This window comes from Trachurus trachurus (genome assembly GCF_905171665.1).
Source record: "Trachurus trachurus genome assembly, chromosome: 8".
Taxonomy (NCBI): domain Eukaryota; kingdom Metazoa; phylum Chordata; class Actinopteri; order Carangiformes; family Carangidae; genus Trachurus; species Trachurus trachurus.
The window spans coordinates 677,582-692,970 of NC_139905.1; the positions used below are offsets into that span (position 1 = coordinate 677,582).

The following is a 15,389-nucleotide window of genomic DNA, read 5'->3' on the forward strand; positions in this document are numbered from 1 at the left end:
TGTAATTTCTAGTCAAAACAAATCTCATTCTACTTAAAATAAGACTCATCACATAAAAAGCAGCTTGTTTTTAGACACTTTTTACTTCTTTCAAGCAGATTTTCACTTGAAATAAGTAGAAAAATCTGATAGTGGAGCAAGTTTTTCTTCCTTATTACAAGCACAAAAAACTTGCTTTCACTGGCAGATTTTTCTACTTATTTCAAGTGAAAATTAGTTTGAAACAAGTGAAAATGATCTAAAAACAAGTTCATTCTTAGGTGATGAGTCTCATTTTAAGTGGAAAGAGTTTAGTTTTGACTAGAAATGAGACAAATATTCTTGGAAAGACTTTGAGTTTTTGCAGTGTGAGCACCGAACCAGCACTGGAACCAGTTTGGTGGAAAAGAGGTATGTGAGGGTCAAGGGTTCGGTGCTGAAGTTCAGTCCAGTCCAGTCCGGTCCGGTCTGGTCCAGTCCAGTTTTCCCGGCGCCCCCGGCTCCTCTAGCTCGGGGGGAAGACGGCGTGGAACTCGTTGAGCATCAGCTCCACGATCTGGCTCTGGAAGACCATGTGGATCGTCATGTTGGCCGACTCGGTCTGGGGCCGCAGCAGCGTGGGGCCGAACACGATGGCCACGCTCTGCACCGACATCCTGTTGGCGTCCTTGTGCTCGATCACCCTGCACACATAAATATCATTATTATTATCATTACATAGACTTAGTAAAAATTAAAACTGCACAGATAATATACAAAGCCAAGAAAAATGTTCAAGGAAAGTGAGCGGAGATATGAGCTAAGAGGGAAACTTGACTTAAAACAACCAAGAATAAATAAATACGACATTTAAAAGCATGTGTATCTCTGTGGTGGGAGTAAAACTTTGGAAAAGCTTGACAGAGAATCTCAAACAAAGCAAAAACATAACACAATTTAGAAATAAGAATAAGATTAAAACATAGTATGATAGAAAGCTATGAACAGGATTGATTGATTGGGTGTTGATTGCAACTGTAATGCTGTTAAATTATGTATTTATTTTATTTTTTGGCTTAATTTGTTAATTATTGGATACTTATTTCTTTCTATGACTCTGAAACCATGAAGAGCTCCAATGGATTTAATGGAATATTGAATTAAAGGGTAGTAGGCATCTATAAGCTAGAGAGCTTCAAGCAGATTTTCACTTGAAATAAGTAGAAAAATCTGATAGTGGAGCAAGTTTTTCTTTTCTTATTACAAACACAAAAAACTTGCTTTCACTGGCAGATTTTTCTACTTATTTCAAGTGAAAATCAGCTTGAAAGAAGTAAAAAGTGTCTAAAAACAAGCTGCTTTTTAATGTGATGAGTCTTATTTTAAGTAGAATGAGATCTGTTTTGACTAGAAATAAGACAAATATTGTTTCAGTTTTAGAACGTAGTTCAAAATGTAGAACCATGAACTGAGCTAGTTCATTATAAAATGTGTGAACTGAGCCTTTAACTAGTTCATATTGACCCCTTGCAGCTACGTCACAATTAGAACGTGACGCGAGAGGCGACACCATGACGGACGGCAGAAAGTGCTCAGTGATAATGTACTGTGTATACAGACTGTATGGTGCCGTCCAACAATGTGGCTCGATCACTTCACACTACAACCTCACAGCATTATCACTTATTTTAAATAGAATATCTACTCATCCGTTGCAATATATGTTTGTTTTTTTGTTATTCACCGTAGAATATCTCAGTTTTCTGTGCTTTTTCCACTGCTAAGGAGTTAACGTCAGTCAGTGCCACACTCCCCATACAGCAGCTGCTCCTGTCTTTGCTGCTGCTGCTAACTACAGTTAACGGACCTGGAAATTAAAACCTGGTCCGACCCGTGGGTGTTGAAGACCTGACCCGACGTCTGTATAATTAGTGATCATTCTCTGATTAAACCCGGCTGACAAATAAAAGAAAACAGGAAGCCGTCTTCGTTGTAATCGCCGCGATCCGCCGGCGGCAACTACGTTGTGACGGTGCTATGTTTAATACGAGCGTTAGCTGTTGTTAGCCACAGCATGTAGCTCAGCTAGTTAGCTTCAACTGTGTTTACATCGACTATACACTGTAGATAAACTAACTTATAATGGCATCGATAACGTGTCAGTATATCTTCACACTGGTCCTGTTGCTCATGTAACCCCGCTGCCAGTGGCCAGCCCCCGGTTCTTAGCTCTAGACCAGCAAGGAGTTGGTGCTTCAGACCAGTTTTAAGAACCAATAACCGGTTTTTAAGCGGTGGAAAAGCAAAGAACCGGTGCTAGTCAGGCTCTGGCTCCGAACCAGCACTGGAACCAGCTCAGTGGAAAAGGAGGGGAAACCCTACAACCCCGGTATGTCACAAAACTATAACGCGCCCATTCAATTACATTGACGTTCACTGTTCTTTTGCCGTCCATCATGGCGTCCGTAGCTACCGCGAGTGGAACGTCACGTGCAAGGGGTCAATAGAAAGTGAACTTTCCCAACACTGCTGACCCAGATCCAGAACCAGAACCTGGACTGGTCCAGGTGTGTACTGACCAGTGTTGGTAGTAACGGCGTTAGAGTATAACGGCGTTACTAACGGCTCGAGTGAATTTACTTTACGTCACTGAAAACAGGTTCTTGAACGTAACTCGGTCAAAGTGACGTATCCTCAAGATTTGTTTGCAGTTCTGTCATGCTGCTGTACTTTATGACATCATGCAGCATGATGATGATGGTAAAATTTACAGATAAAAACACGCGTTTTTTCATCAGCATCAGTACAGAAATGACAGTTTGTCCAATAATGCAAGACAGGAAATAAAGGAGCTGGTGTAAGTTCAGGAAGTAGTGGAGCTGTGCAGAAAGCCTATTCAGTCAACCTTTATTTAGTGGGAGCATTGGAAAAAAAACAAAAAACAAAACGTTTTGAAGTAACGAAAAAGTTACTTTCTCAGTAACGCATTTCTTTTTGGTTTAAGTAACTCAGTTAGTAACTGAGATACTTTTTAAATGAAGTAATTAGTAACTGTAACTAGTTACTATTTTTCAGTAACTTGCACAACACTGGTACTAGAGATGCGCGGTTTGCGGACACAACCGCGGAGTCCGCGGATGAACCGCGGGTCGGGCGGGTGACATGACGAAAAAATATATTTTAATTAGATTCGGGCGGGTGGCGGTTGAACCAATTAGGAAAAATATATACATAGTTAAATATTGTTACCCACATACGAAAAACGAGCAGCACTCTTTGAAACAGTCAAATTTTCATCAGGCACTGCAGTAATTGCCCACTGGTGTCTGTGCATGAGAGATGGCAACACCTTATTCATTTTGTGAGGAACGCACTCCTGATCTGAGGGCATTGGCAACAGTCAACACTTTCTTCATGGAAATGACAATACAGTGGAAACAGTGATCACGGATATAGTAGCCTAATCCAGCCTTTCTCAAAGTGGGTGCCGCGGCACACTGGGGTGCCGTCTGACTGTGTCAAGGGTGCCGTGAAAAAAAGAATACATTCTCTTTACATATATGCAAAGGGGCCGTGTCCACCGGACGCCCTTTTAGCGCTCTGGGCGTCTACTTTACATTCAGATCCTATGGAGCTCGGAAAAAAGCTTCCTTTTTTTGTCGCGGCGCTCAGAGTTTAAATATGTTCAACTTTTGGAACAGCGCCGCACTTGTCAAGCGGCTCGGACGTGAGGCGGCTCGTTTCGGCAACGTTCAGAGAGAGAGAGAGAGAGAGGGAGAGATAGAGAAAGGTCTACATGCGCGCATGTAGACCTTTCTCTCTTCCTCTCACATTGCGGATTATTGTGTGCGTGTGCGTGTGTGTGTGTGTGCATATGTAGGCAACAGAGGCACCTAGGCATAAATACTGTAAAACTGTCCCGTCTAAATAAACAGGACATTTACATTTAGGCTATGCAGTGTCATTTTGATTTATATTTTACACAGGGGTGCCGTGAGATTTTATGCACTTTTGAAAGGTGCCCTGACTGAAAAAAGTTTGAGAAACGCTGGCCTAATCAACCGCTTATATGGATCAAAAGGCTTGGGACGGAATCATTTCTATACAAATGCTGTTTAAATAATTTGTTATAGTGATGAAGAGATCCGCTTATAGTATTCAGTTTTGGTCATTTTATGGATGAAAGCATGCGCAAAAACAATTTCAAAACTACGTGCATCATATTCATTTTATTTTCGGCGGTGTCCCTTTGACGTGCACTGCTGCAGCAGCCTGCACATGTTGCTGCGCTGTGTTGTTGTGCTGTGTGCGTCACCTGGCTGCTGAGCCACATGGCTGTCGGTCCGGCGCAACTCATTATCACTGGCTGTTTGTGTTGTCTGTCAAAACGTGGATGAATGAAACCGAAATCGACTTTATATCGAGTGCGGACGTCAGGAATAGATTTTGGGCTTTTGGCTCGTTCCGTTCATCTCCGCATAGCGCTCTGTTTCCGTTAGAGAGAGAGAGAGAGAGGCGCTCTGCATGACAGCAGCGCGTGGTAGAAGTGAAACTCATCAGGCCAGACCCCCCTCATCCATATTAGATGTTGGCCTACAACAACGGACGGATGGCGGGCGGGTGTGGTTTTGAAAAAACGTTGGTTCGGGTGGATGACGACTTTTGTGATGCGGTTGCGGATGAAATAATTGCCTATCCGCGCATCTCTAACTGGTACTGACCGGCGCAGGTGTCTGAAGAGCAGCTCCATGGTGTGGTGGTTGGGCAGAGGCAGAGACTGGACCAGGTCCTTCATGTAGGAGACTCTCAGGCTGTAGTCAGGAACCTCTGTTAGAGAGAGGGGGGGGGGGGGTCAGCTACAGCTACAACAACACGGTCTGATATCACCAAGGAAACAACAGCCCACACTGCAAAAACTCTAAATCTTTCCAAGAATATTTGTCTTATTTCTTGTCAAAATGTCTCATTTCTGGTCAAAACTAATCTCATTCCACTTAAAATAAGACTCATCACCTAAAAATGAACTTGTTTTTAGATCATTTTCACTTGTTTCAAACTAATTTTCACTTGAAATAAGTAGAAAAATCTGCCAGTGAAAGCAAGTTTTTTGTCTGTGCAGGACTAACCCTAATCCTAACACCTCGTCCTGACAGGCAGCGAGCAAGCGAAGCGGCAACGAAAACTCACGTGAAGGTGTCCTGATTATGCAGCGTGACGATTTTGTGGCGAGTATATTCTATTGGTCCAGAATCCAAACCAATCAAATTATCGAGGGACGTAGCTACACAAACTTGCGGCGCTATTCTGAGATTCCTGGCATTTCCTGGTTGTTGTTTCCTCTCATCTTCTCCTCTCTCTGATAACTAGCTTGTCAACAGGAAGCAGCGTGGACTTATCAACCAATAAGAAGTGTTTAGGGGCGGGACACCGCTGCCAAATGTCGTCCAGATAGAGCCTGTCCTGACGCCGCAAGCGACATATCGCTTGCGGCGTCAGGACAGGCTGATTGAAAAGTAACACACTCTAATCACTTTTCCTCGCTCGCTCACGTCGCTGTCGCATCGCTGTAGGTCAGGACGGGGTGTAACCAAGGGGGCAGTTGTGGGTCTGAGAAGTGAAGTCACTTCCGCGTTCAAATAGCTGCAATCCCCTCTTCTTCCTCTGGGGGCTGGTGTCAGAAAGCAGCATTCTCCATAGACCCCCATGTTAAAATCACCCACTTTACATCCTCAATAAACATGTTAAAAGCCTGGTGTCAGAACGTTTTCTGGTCTCAATCGATAGTTTCTACCCCCACACACACTCTGAGGGGTTTAACTCTACCGTTTGACTGTTATTAGGTTAAAACTCTGAGGGGGTTTAACTCTACCGTTTGACTGTTATTAGGTTAAAACTCTGAGGGGTTTAACTCTACCGTTTGACTGTTATTAGGTTAAAACTCTGAGGGGTTTAACTCTACCGTTTGACTGTTATTAGGTTAAAACTCTGAGGGGTTTAACTCTACCGTTTGACCGTTATTAGGTTAAAACTCTGAGGGGTTTAACTCTACCGTTTGACTGTTATTAGGTTTAAAGTTCTGGCCAATTAGGGAGCAGAAACGTTGAGTGACAGGTCCAGAGACCGCTGCTCCGAGGCCAGTGGGCGGGCCCTCGGCCGGCTAACGGCCGCACCGCTCCAAATATGGCAAGTAGAATCCAACATGGCGCGGTTCAAACCCCCGTAGTAGAGACACAAAACAGACTCCCCCAAACCAATGGGTGACGTCACGGTGCTACGGCCGTTCTGACTACAGGCTAGGATTGTAACCCTAAACCCAACCGGTTGGTTAGAACAGCTCCTGGGCTGTTAATTACTTGGTGAGATCAGATCATGCCAGCAACAACACTCTGACACCGTGTGTGTGTGTGTGTGTGTGTGTGTGTGTGTGTGTGTGTGTGTGTGTGTGTGTGTGTGTGTGTAGATGTGTGTGTGTGTGTGTGTGTGTGTGTGTGTGTGTGTGTGTGTGACTGACGGATGGCAGCGATGAACTTGTGGAAGACGCTGAAGGGAAACAGCGGCTCGGGGAGTTCCCTCAGGAAGAGCTTCAGCGCTCCGGTCACCACGTGGATCTCATCCCACTGGCCGTCCTCCAGGTCCAGCTGCTCCTCTACAGAGAGAGATAGATAGATAGATAGATAGATAGATAGGTAGAGAGAGAGAGAGAGATAGATGATAGATAGATAGATAGATAGATAGATAGATAGATAGATAGATAGATAGATAGATAGATAGATAGATAGATGATAGATAGATAGATAGATGATAGATAGATGATAGATAGATAGGTAGGTAGGTAGGTAGGTAGGTAGGTAGATAGATAGATAGATAGATAGATAGATAGATAGATAGATAGATAGATAGATAGATAGATAGATAGATAGATAGATAGAGAGATAGATAGATAGATAGATAGATAGATAGGTAGGTAGGTAGGTAGGTAGGTAGGTAGGTAGGTAGGTAGGTAGATAGATAGATAGATAGATAGATAGATAGATAGATAGATAGATAGATAGATAGATAGATAGATAGATAGATAGATAGATAGATAGATAGATAGATAGATAGATAGATAGATAGATAGATAGATTATTATAATTTACGGTTTCAAAAGCCTGCCTGGAACGCAGCATTAACCAAAGCGACCGGATCGCTGACTTCTGCTTTAACTAACTGACTCCAGCACTTTATTATGGAAGCGTATTGCATTCACTTGAATAAAAAAATATCTGTTTTTTCTGAGTAACTTTTTCTGTTTTTCGTGCTAATTTTTTTCTCTGAGATACTTCAAAATATTGCGAGAACATCCAACCTGCAAGACTCCCATCTATGGTGACGCCTGCTCTTCTACTTTCTACCCCACCGGGTCAATTAAGGCACACAGGGTATGATATGTTTTAGACTTTATCCTTCTATTGTCTGTTGCCTGTTGCTCAATGTAGCAGGGAAGGACTAGACCAGGGCTATTCAATTGGCGGCCCGCGGGCCACATCCGGCCCCGACCCAATGTCCGAGTGGCCCGGCTCGTGGTCCCCCCCCCTCCCAATAAAAAAAAAAAAAGACACAGAGGGAAACACGTTTTGCGAGAACTCCAAATTCCTACTGCAGTCCAGACAGTGAATGCACCACTCAACGCAGCCTAGCAACACACAACCCACCCACCCAGTCAGTGCGTTGTTTTTTTTTTTTTTTTTTTTTTTTTTCAAATTTTTATTGAAAAAGTACAAAAATAAACAACACTGGCATTTTTCATAGTGCATATACCATAAGTGTCAAGGGAATGCCAGATGAACATCATTCAACATTAGTGCAAGTTAATTCACAATAGGAACATACACATTAGTGCTTCTACAAAATACATTTAGAGCAGTTGAAATAAAATTAAAATTAAAATAAACATCTCAAAATAAATAGTCAAAAAATAAATTAAATATAAAATAGAATAAACATTGATTTCATAAGGGGGATTCAAATCAATTTTAGTTATTCATTTCAGTGGGAAAATTCTTTAAATTATCATATAGTTTTTGTGCCTTTATTTCTGTTACAAGTTTTAGTGATTTCATGTACAATTTAAATTCATTCATGAAGACAATACATTTTGGGGATGACTTCATAACTCTATTCTTGTGGATGAAAAATTTAGCTAGACAAAGAATTAAATTGCAACAGAGTTCATCATATTTGTTTTGTAAGATCATACCGAAAGTGACATCATCACGAGAGATAGCAGCTGGAAATAATACTATTTTTTGTTTGATCCAATTGTGGATGTCAATCCAGAAGGTTTGTATTATATCACATGAGAAGAAGATATGGTCCGTGGTTTCAATGTCATTTTCACAAAATGTGCATAAATTGTCATCGATATTAAAGCGTAGTCTAAGTAATTCTTTAGAAGGATAAATGTTGTTCATAATTTTAAAGTGTGTTTCTTTCGTTTTGGGGGGTATAGGAAATTTTAGGTACATTGTTCTTAGTTTATCGATTGATTTATTATCAAATTTATGTAGGATATTATTTTTGTTTTGTCTGCCGGGGAACAGTGTTTCCGTGAGGCAGTTCCTTATAAAATGATTGTTACATTTTTTGTCTAGGATTAAAATCCCCTGTACTGACAATGGGCCCAGTTGTGGTATTATAGGTTGGTGGGCCAATATATTTTTTGTTAGAAATACAAATCCATGAGGAAGTGCTTTTTGTAATTTAATAAAGTCTGTTTTGGATGGGTTGAATTTATGTTTAGTGCAAAATTGTTGATAATCTAGGAGATCACCATTGGTATCCATTAAGTCAACCACAGACCATATAGCCTTCCTCTCATACCATTCCTGATAGAATAATGATTTATTTCGGTATAAAATATATCTATTATTCCAAAGCATAGTAGTGTGGGGTGAAAAGTTATGCACATATAACATTTTCCAATATAATAGAATTTGTTTATGAAACTCTGACAATGATATAGGCAATTTATTGATGTTGAAGTCTGCCATGAGAAGACATTTTAAACCTCCGATCTTATTGAACAGGGAATTGGGAACACAGTACCAAAATGAGTTGCTATGTTTGATCCAAGATTTCAACCAATTGATTTTTAAGGTTCCATTGAGGCAATCAAAATCAATAACTTTTAAACCACCATCTTTAATTTCTTTAACCATATTACTTTTTTTCATATAGTGTGGCTTGTTCCTCCAAATAAAATTCAGATTAATTTGGTTAATAGACTTGATTAATTTATTTGAAATGGCATTAGAGTAGGCTGGGTAAATGCATCTTGATAGACATTCCATCTTGGTAAGGTAAATTCGGCCAAGTATTGAGAGGTCTCTTTGGAGCCATAAATTTAACTTGGCTTTACTTTCTTTTATTTTTTTTTCTACATTCAAGTATTGACTTTGTTTTTGGTCTTTTGTAAGGTGTACTCCGAGGTATTTAATTTCTGATTTGATTGGGATGTTACAGATGTCTTTTAGAGTTGTATCATGAATTGCAAATAGTTCACATTTATTTAAGTTCAATGTTAACCCTGAAGCTTTGGAGAATTTTTTTATTTTTTCTATTGTTATTGGAATTTGGTGTCTGTCTTGTACAAATATCGTTGTGTCATCCGCAAGTTGGCTGATGACAATATCGGTACCTAAGACATTTAAATTTTTAATTTCAGTACAATTTTTAATGTAAATTGCTAACATTTCTGTGACTAATATAAACAAATATGGTGAAATGGGACAACCTTGTGGAATTCCCACATTAACATTAAAACTGGGGGTGGCTCCACAAGGTAGCATGACACAGCTGTTGATATTCTGATATAATCCACTAACTAAATTCCTAAATTTGACTCCGAAACCTAAATGTTCAAGAACTTGGAAGATAAATGGGTGCTCTACGGAATCGAACGCTTTATAGAAATCTAAAAAGAGAAGAAAACCATCATGTTCTATTTGATTTCTATATTCAATAATGTCCATTACCAGCCGTATATTATTGTGGATTGATCTTCCCTTTAAGAAACCAGACTGTGTTTCTGCAATAAGCTCTGAGATTCCTGTCTGAAGACGAGTGGTGAAGATGTACGTGAGTAATTTATAATCAGAATTTCTAAGAGTAATAGGCCTTCTGTTTTCTATGAATCTGGGGTCCTTGCCAGGTTTAGGAATTGAGATGATTAGCCCATGTCTCATTGTGGGTGGAAGTATACAAGTTTCAAATATTTCAAGGAATACTTGATGCAGTAGTTTTTTAATATCTTCCCAGAAATGTCTATAAAAGTCTCCTGTGAGTCCGTCCGAACCTGGTGCCTTGTTAAGAGACAGGCGGCCAATTACCTTGTCCAGTTCAGTAATTGTTATTTGACTATCACATGTTTGTTTAAAGATATCTTCAATTTTGGGAATATATTTTTCTATATCCTTTAAGAATGTATGGCAGTCTTCATTCGAGAATTTAGAGCTATAAAGCTGTTTATAGAATTTGAGGATTTCTGAGGAGATTAATTTTGGTTCTGTGATTTCTATATCATTTACTATCAAGGAACTGATGCTATTTTTCTTTTGTCTCCATTTTTCAAGACCACAAAAATATGCTGAATTTTTTTCCCCCTCCTCTATCCATTTAGCTCTCGATCTAATGAAAGCCCCTTGCGCTCTTTGAATATACATTTCATCCAATTTAGGTTGAAGAATTAGTATTTTCTGTTTATCGTCTTCAGTAGGGTTGAGTTTATTGCAGTAAACATTTAATTGTTTGATAATGTCTAGTTCCTTTTTCTCTAATTCTTTTTTAATTTTTTTACTGAATGAAATGGAAAATTGGCGTATTTTATATTTAAGGAATTCCCATTTTTTAACAGGTGTTCTTAGTTCTTCCAAGTTTACAATTTCAGTAATTAGTGATTTCATCTTTTGACAATAATCATTATTTTTGATTAGGCTAGAGTTAAATTTCCAATATTTGTTTGAACAAGTTCTACTGTTGTTAGGTTTCACATATAGATAGATAACACTATGATCAGTAAGTGGAGCAGCAGATATATCAGAGCTGATATCATAGCATAGCAAGTGGGTTGCAATTAACCAGTGGTCAATTCTGGATTTATATTTGGAGTTGAACCATGAGAATTTAAGTATTCCTGGGTTTAAGTGTCTCCAAGCATCCGTTAAGCTTTGGTCATTACAGAAGTTTATAAAAGTGTTGTTTGGATGACTTGCAGAGAATCTAGTAGGAAATTTATCATAGAATTCATCATGGACTAAGTTAAGATCTCCACCTATTATAACGTTATCAGTTGAGTATGTTGATTTCATATTAGCTAATTGTAAGCCAATTTGTTCTAACAGGTTTTTATTTTCAGTGCTTCCATTGTACCCATAAATATTGATTAAGATGAATTTGAAATCATCAAGGGTTAGTATGAGCATTAGCCAGTGACCATTAACATCTGCCATATGAGAAATAACCTGACCTTTGAAATTTTTTAGCAGGATGGCGACTCCTGCTGATCTTGAAGTACCATGGCTGAAATAAACCTCGTCTCCCCATTGTTTAGACCAGAAAGTTATATCTTCTATCTTGGAATGCGTTTCTTGTAAAAAAAATAACATTAGCATTTTTCCCTTTACAAAATAAAAAAAAGCTTTTTCTTTTGGTCATGTCTCTTAGACCCCTTGCATTAACAGACATTAGAGAAATATCATTTTTTAACTGGAACATATGATTCAAAACAAACAAAAAATGAGATGAATTAACTGAACTGTTTTAGAAACAAGAATACGGTGTTATATAAGGATACTAACCCATTATGGTAGCAAAACCTTAAGCGTGTCAATTGCTTATCAAAACTCACTTGCTTGTAGGATTAAAAATCCCCTGTTACTTTGATCATGGTGTGACTCTCTGTCCATTGATGAAGGCATGGGGGCCTCGGAATATAGTCTTATGGCCTGCCTTCCTTGCTTGTTCAATCTTTGGCCATACAGCTCTTCGGGCCTCTCTGTCTTCTTTGGTGAGATCTTCTGCGAAGCGGATGTTGAGCTCCTTGCAGACTGAGTGATGTTTGGTAGTACGCCAGAGTTCATCTCTGAAGTGTCTCCCCGTGAACTGCATGATGATCTGGCGAGGACGGTCGGTGTTGTATGGTCCTAGACGATGCACAGAGTCTATGATGAAGTCCATGTTCTCTTTCCAGTGTGGCACAATCTTTCCGATGATGTCCTTGATGATCTGACGTGTGTTTTCCTCTTTTTCTTCAAACAGGCCATTTAGTCTTAAATTCCATCTTCTTTTGTATCTCTCCAACTCTGCAGTTTTCATCCCCAACTCTGCAGCTCTCATTTCCAGCTCTGTGTTTTTCTTCTTGAGTTGTTTCATTTCTATTCCCAACTCTTTGTTTTTTTCTTTGCATTCTTTGATTTCAGCCGAATTAAATTCAACTGATTTTGCGATGCTGGCCATGGTGACTGTGTTTTGTTTTTGTTCTTTTTTGAAGTCCTCCATCATGTTTTGAAGTGTCCCAATTGCAGCCAGGATAGCAGCGTTTGAAGCATCGTCTGCACGGGCTCCTGCAAGCATGTTTTCCTCTCCTCTTGGTTTTTTCTGCGGAGTTGGTGGCTTAGAAGGCGATGTTAGATAGTTTTTTGTGCCTTTGGCGTTTGTCTCCATGTTTCCTGGACCGCAGTATTCGTGTTGTTGGAGAGCACGAGGTTTAGCGTTGACATTAGCTTTAGCCATGTAGCCTTTTGTGTTGTTAGATGTCCGGGATTACTTACTGGAAGTTGAGCGACTTTAACTTGACTTGACTTAACTTGACTTGGGTATTTTCCCGCATCGAACAGAGATGAGTTTTGTGAGTTTTGAGTTCGTATTTACATTTTTTAAGGTTTTGCCACTCGGAGCAGTTTACAGCGCGTCTGCTCCCTCCGCCATCTTGCCGCAACTCCAGTCAGTGCGTTGTTTTGAAAGTTACCGGTAGAACCGAGGCTTGGTCGGTCAGCTGCTCTCCAGAAACGCCGTGTCGGGCCATAGCCGCTCGTCACGGAGCGGGAGGCTTCACCGCGGCGGACGCAGAGGCCGAGGCCGAGGCCGAGGCTGTCCTCCGTGGTCCTGTGGTGCTACAGGTCAGCGAGAGACAAGTCTCCCCGTCTGCCGGACCGACGGACCTCACACTGCAGCGGGCCGCTGGGGCACGACACGGTGTTTCTGGAGAGCAGCTGACCGATCCTCAGCCCTCCCATCAGCCAACAATAAACCGTGGTGGCTGGTTAATACTCCACCAGTCTCTCCACTCCTTTCAGCCACACATGAACACCGTCCACGCAGTGACAGCACGCCACGCTCTGCTGTTTTCTTTCTTTCTTTCTTTCTTTCTTTTTGAGGGAATGAAGTAACCAATAATTTAATTTTAACGCAACTAAATACTTGCAATGGAATCATAACAGTAACTTGATTAGGATAGCTACTTTTCAAAGAAATAATCCGTAATCAAATACTTTCCCAGAGTAATTTGCCCCAAATGGCTTTTTGCTCCTTGTTTTTCACCAATCAAAATATGTTAGAAAATAAATCTTTGTTCATCTTTAGGCCTAAAAAAAAACTCCAATTCAAAGCATTAAAGGTGTACAGAAAAGAAAATTGAATTTGAGCCCACTTTGGGTCATAAAATTAATGTGATAACTCATCTATCAGACGTTGTAGGCCAAACTTTGTGCAAAATTCTATTTTTGAGTAAATCCGGGATGAAAGTGTGTATTTTTTTTTTGCATTGGATAATGCAGGCGCACGGATTATACGTCAGCCTGTACACGATTCACCAGCCACTGATATTGGATCCGTCATCCGTCATTCAAACGTCTGAGACACTCACACACACACATGGAGCTCGGTCTCGCCCCAAGCTTTGAATATCCCGCCCGCTCGATAACGACCAATCAAATTCGTTTTCCTCACTCGGGTAAACTCGTGTTGCAGCTCGTGACAACTCGGCGCGACAAACAGGACAAACGGCCATTTCTGTACACCTTTAACAGCTACACCTTTACTAGCCTACTACTATCACTACTTTTATTGACTTATTCTCTTTTTTCTGGCTGTGTAGATTTGTTTTTAATAGCTAATGCTGGGTTTTAAAAATGCCCCTCATTTGTCATAACCTTCTTGACCGCTGAAAATGTCCGGCCCAGCTTAAAGCAGAAGTAAGTGATATATTTGTGTTAATATAAGTCTTAAATAGTTATATCTTCCGACAGCAATCACTTACATAGAGTGTTTGGTCTGAAACACGGGTCTGTCAGTCACTCTGCTCTGCTCTGAGCCCAGGAGAAAACATTTATCGTATCCTACAGTTTTTATCCAATGAGGAGAGAGAACGGCATGCAGGGCTGTGTGTGCAGCCAAGGAACGCCGTGAATGTGGTGACGTAGGGACGAGGACTGTTATGGTGCGTTCAAGGAAACTCGTATTTTTCCGACCTGTGAAGTGGTACCAGTTCGATCTGGTACGAGTTCACGGGTCAGAAGTTACGAGTGGCCGTTATAGTGACTTTCACCAGTAAAACAGGTCGGAAAAACACCAGTGGGTTGCCTGGAACGCTACAAAGTCGTAAGTCGTGACTTGAAGCTGTAATTTACGATTTCAAAAGCCTGCCTGGAACGCAGCATTAGCGAAAACGACCGGACCACTTACTTCTGCTTTAAGGTCTCGGTTTTAAAATCTGGCCCCACTGAATTTGTAATTGAATAGCCCTGGACTAGACCATAGACTGTTTATAAATGAGGAATAGACGAAAAACTGAAAAAAAAATACTATAGCCAGAAAAACAGGAAAAAAAATTACTCAGAAAAAACAAGATTTAAAAAAAAATATTCAAGTGAATGCAATACACTTCCGTACTTTATTGCCCAACTCTAGTACTTTAACCCCCACTGTGAACCGCAGTTGTAATGTGTTGTAAATGTGTTGTAATGTGAATGTGATTGTATTAACTGAATTGAATGACATCATCTTCATCATGGTGGTTCTTACCGTGGTCGGCTTTATGTCTCAGCCTCTGGATCACGGCCAAGTTCCCACTCACTCTGTAGATCCCATCCACGTCCAGACCTACACACACACACACACACACACACACACACACACACACACACACACACACACACACACACACACACACACACACACACACACACACACACACACACACACACACACACACACACACACACACACACACACACACAGGTAAACACAGGTTCAGAGTAATGGTTAAGTTTAGGCATTTGTTTTGGATGGTTAAGGTTAGGGTAAGGGGCTGGGGCGGATTAGCTGAACAATCGTTCACTTTGTGATAAAAGCATGAAATTTGGTAGATGTGTTGGTGAATATGTTTCAGACAA

The 15,389-nt window shown here is 40.5% G+C and overlaps 1 protein-coding gene across 4 annotated transcripts in view; it reads right to left on the minus strand.

Moving 5' to 3' along the window:
- Window positions 1-280: 280 nt before the first annotated feature.
- Window positions 281-15,389, minus strand: part of arhgap27l (Rho GTPase activating protein 27, like) — a 166,126-nt gene continuing 151,017 nt past the window's right edge. For 3 of the 4 annotated variants that reach the window (XM_083976478.1, XM_083976479.1, XM_083976476.1), the window contains 4 exons: window positions 15,019-15,096; window positions 6,470-6,604; window positions 4,680-4,785; window positions 282-662 (listed from right to left, as the gene is read on the minus strand). In XM_083976478.1, coding sequence (XP_083832604.1) covers window positions 485-662; window positions 4,680-4,785; window positions 6,470-6,604; window positions 15,019-15,096 — 497 coding nt within the window. In that variant the 3' untranslated portion in view covers window positions 282-484. Of the gene's footprint in view, window positions 663-4,679; window positions 4,786-6,469; window positions 6,605-15,018; window positions 15,097-15,389 lie in introns of all 4 variants that reach the window. The other variant, XM_083976477.1, reaches the window with a different exon arrangement.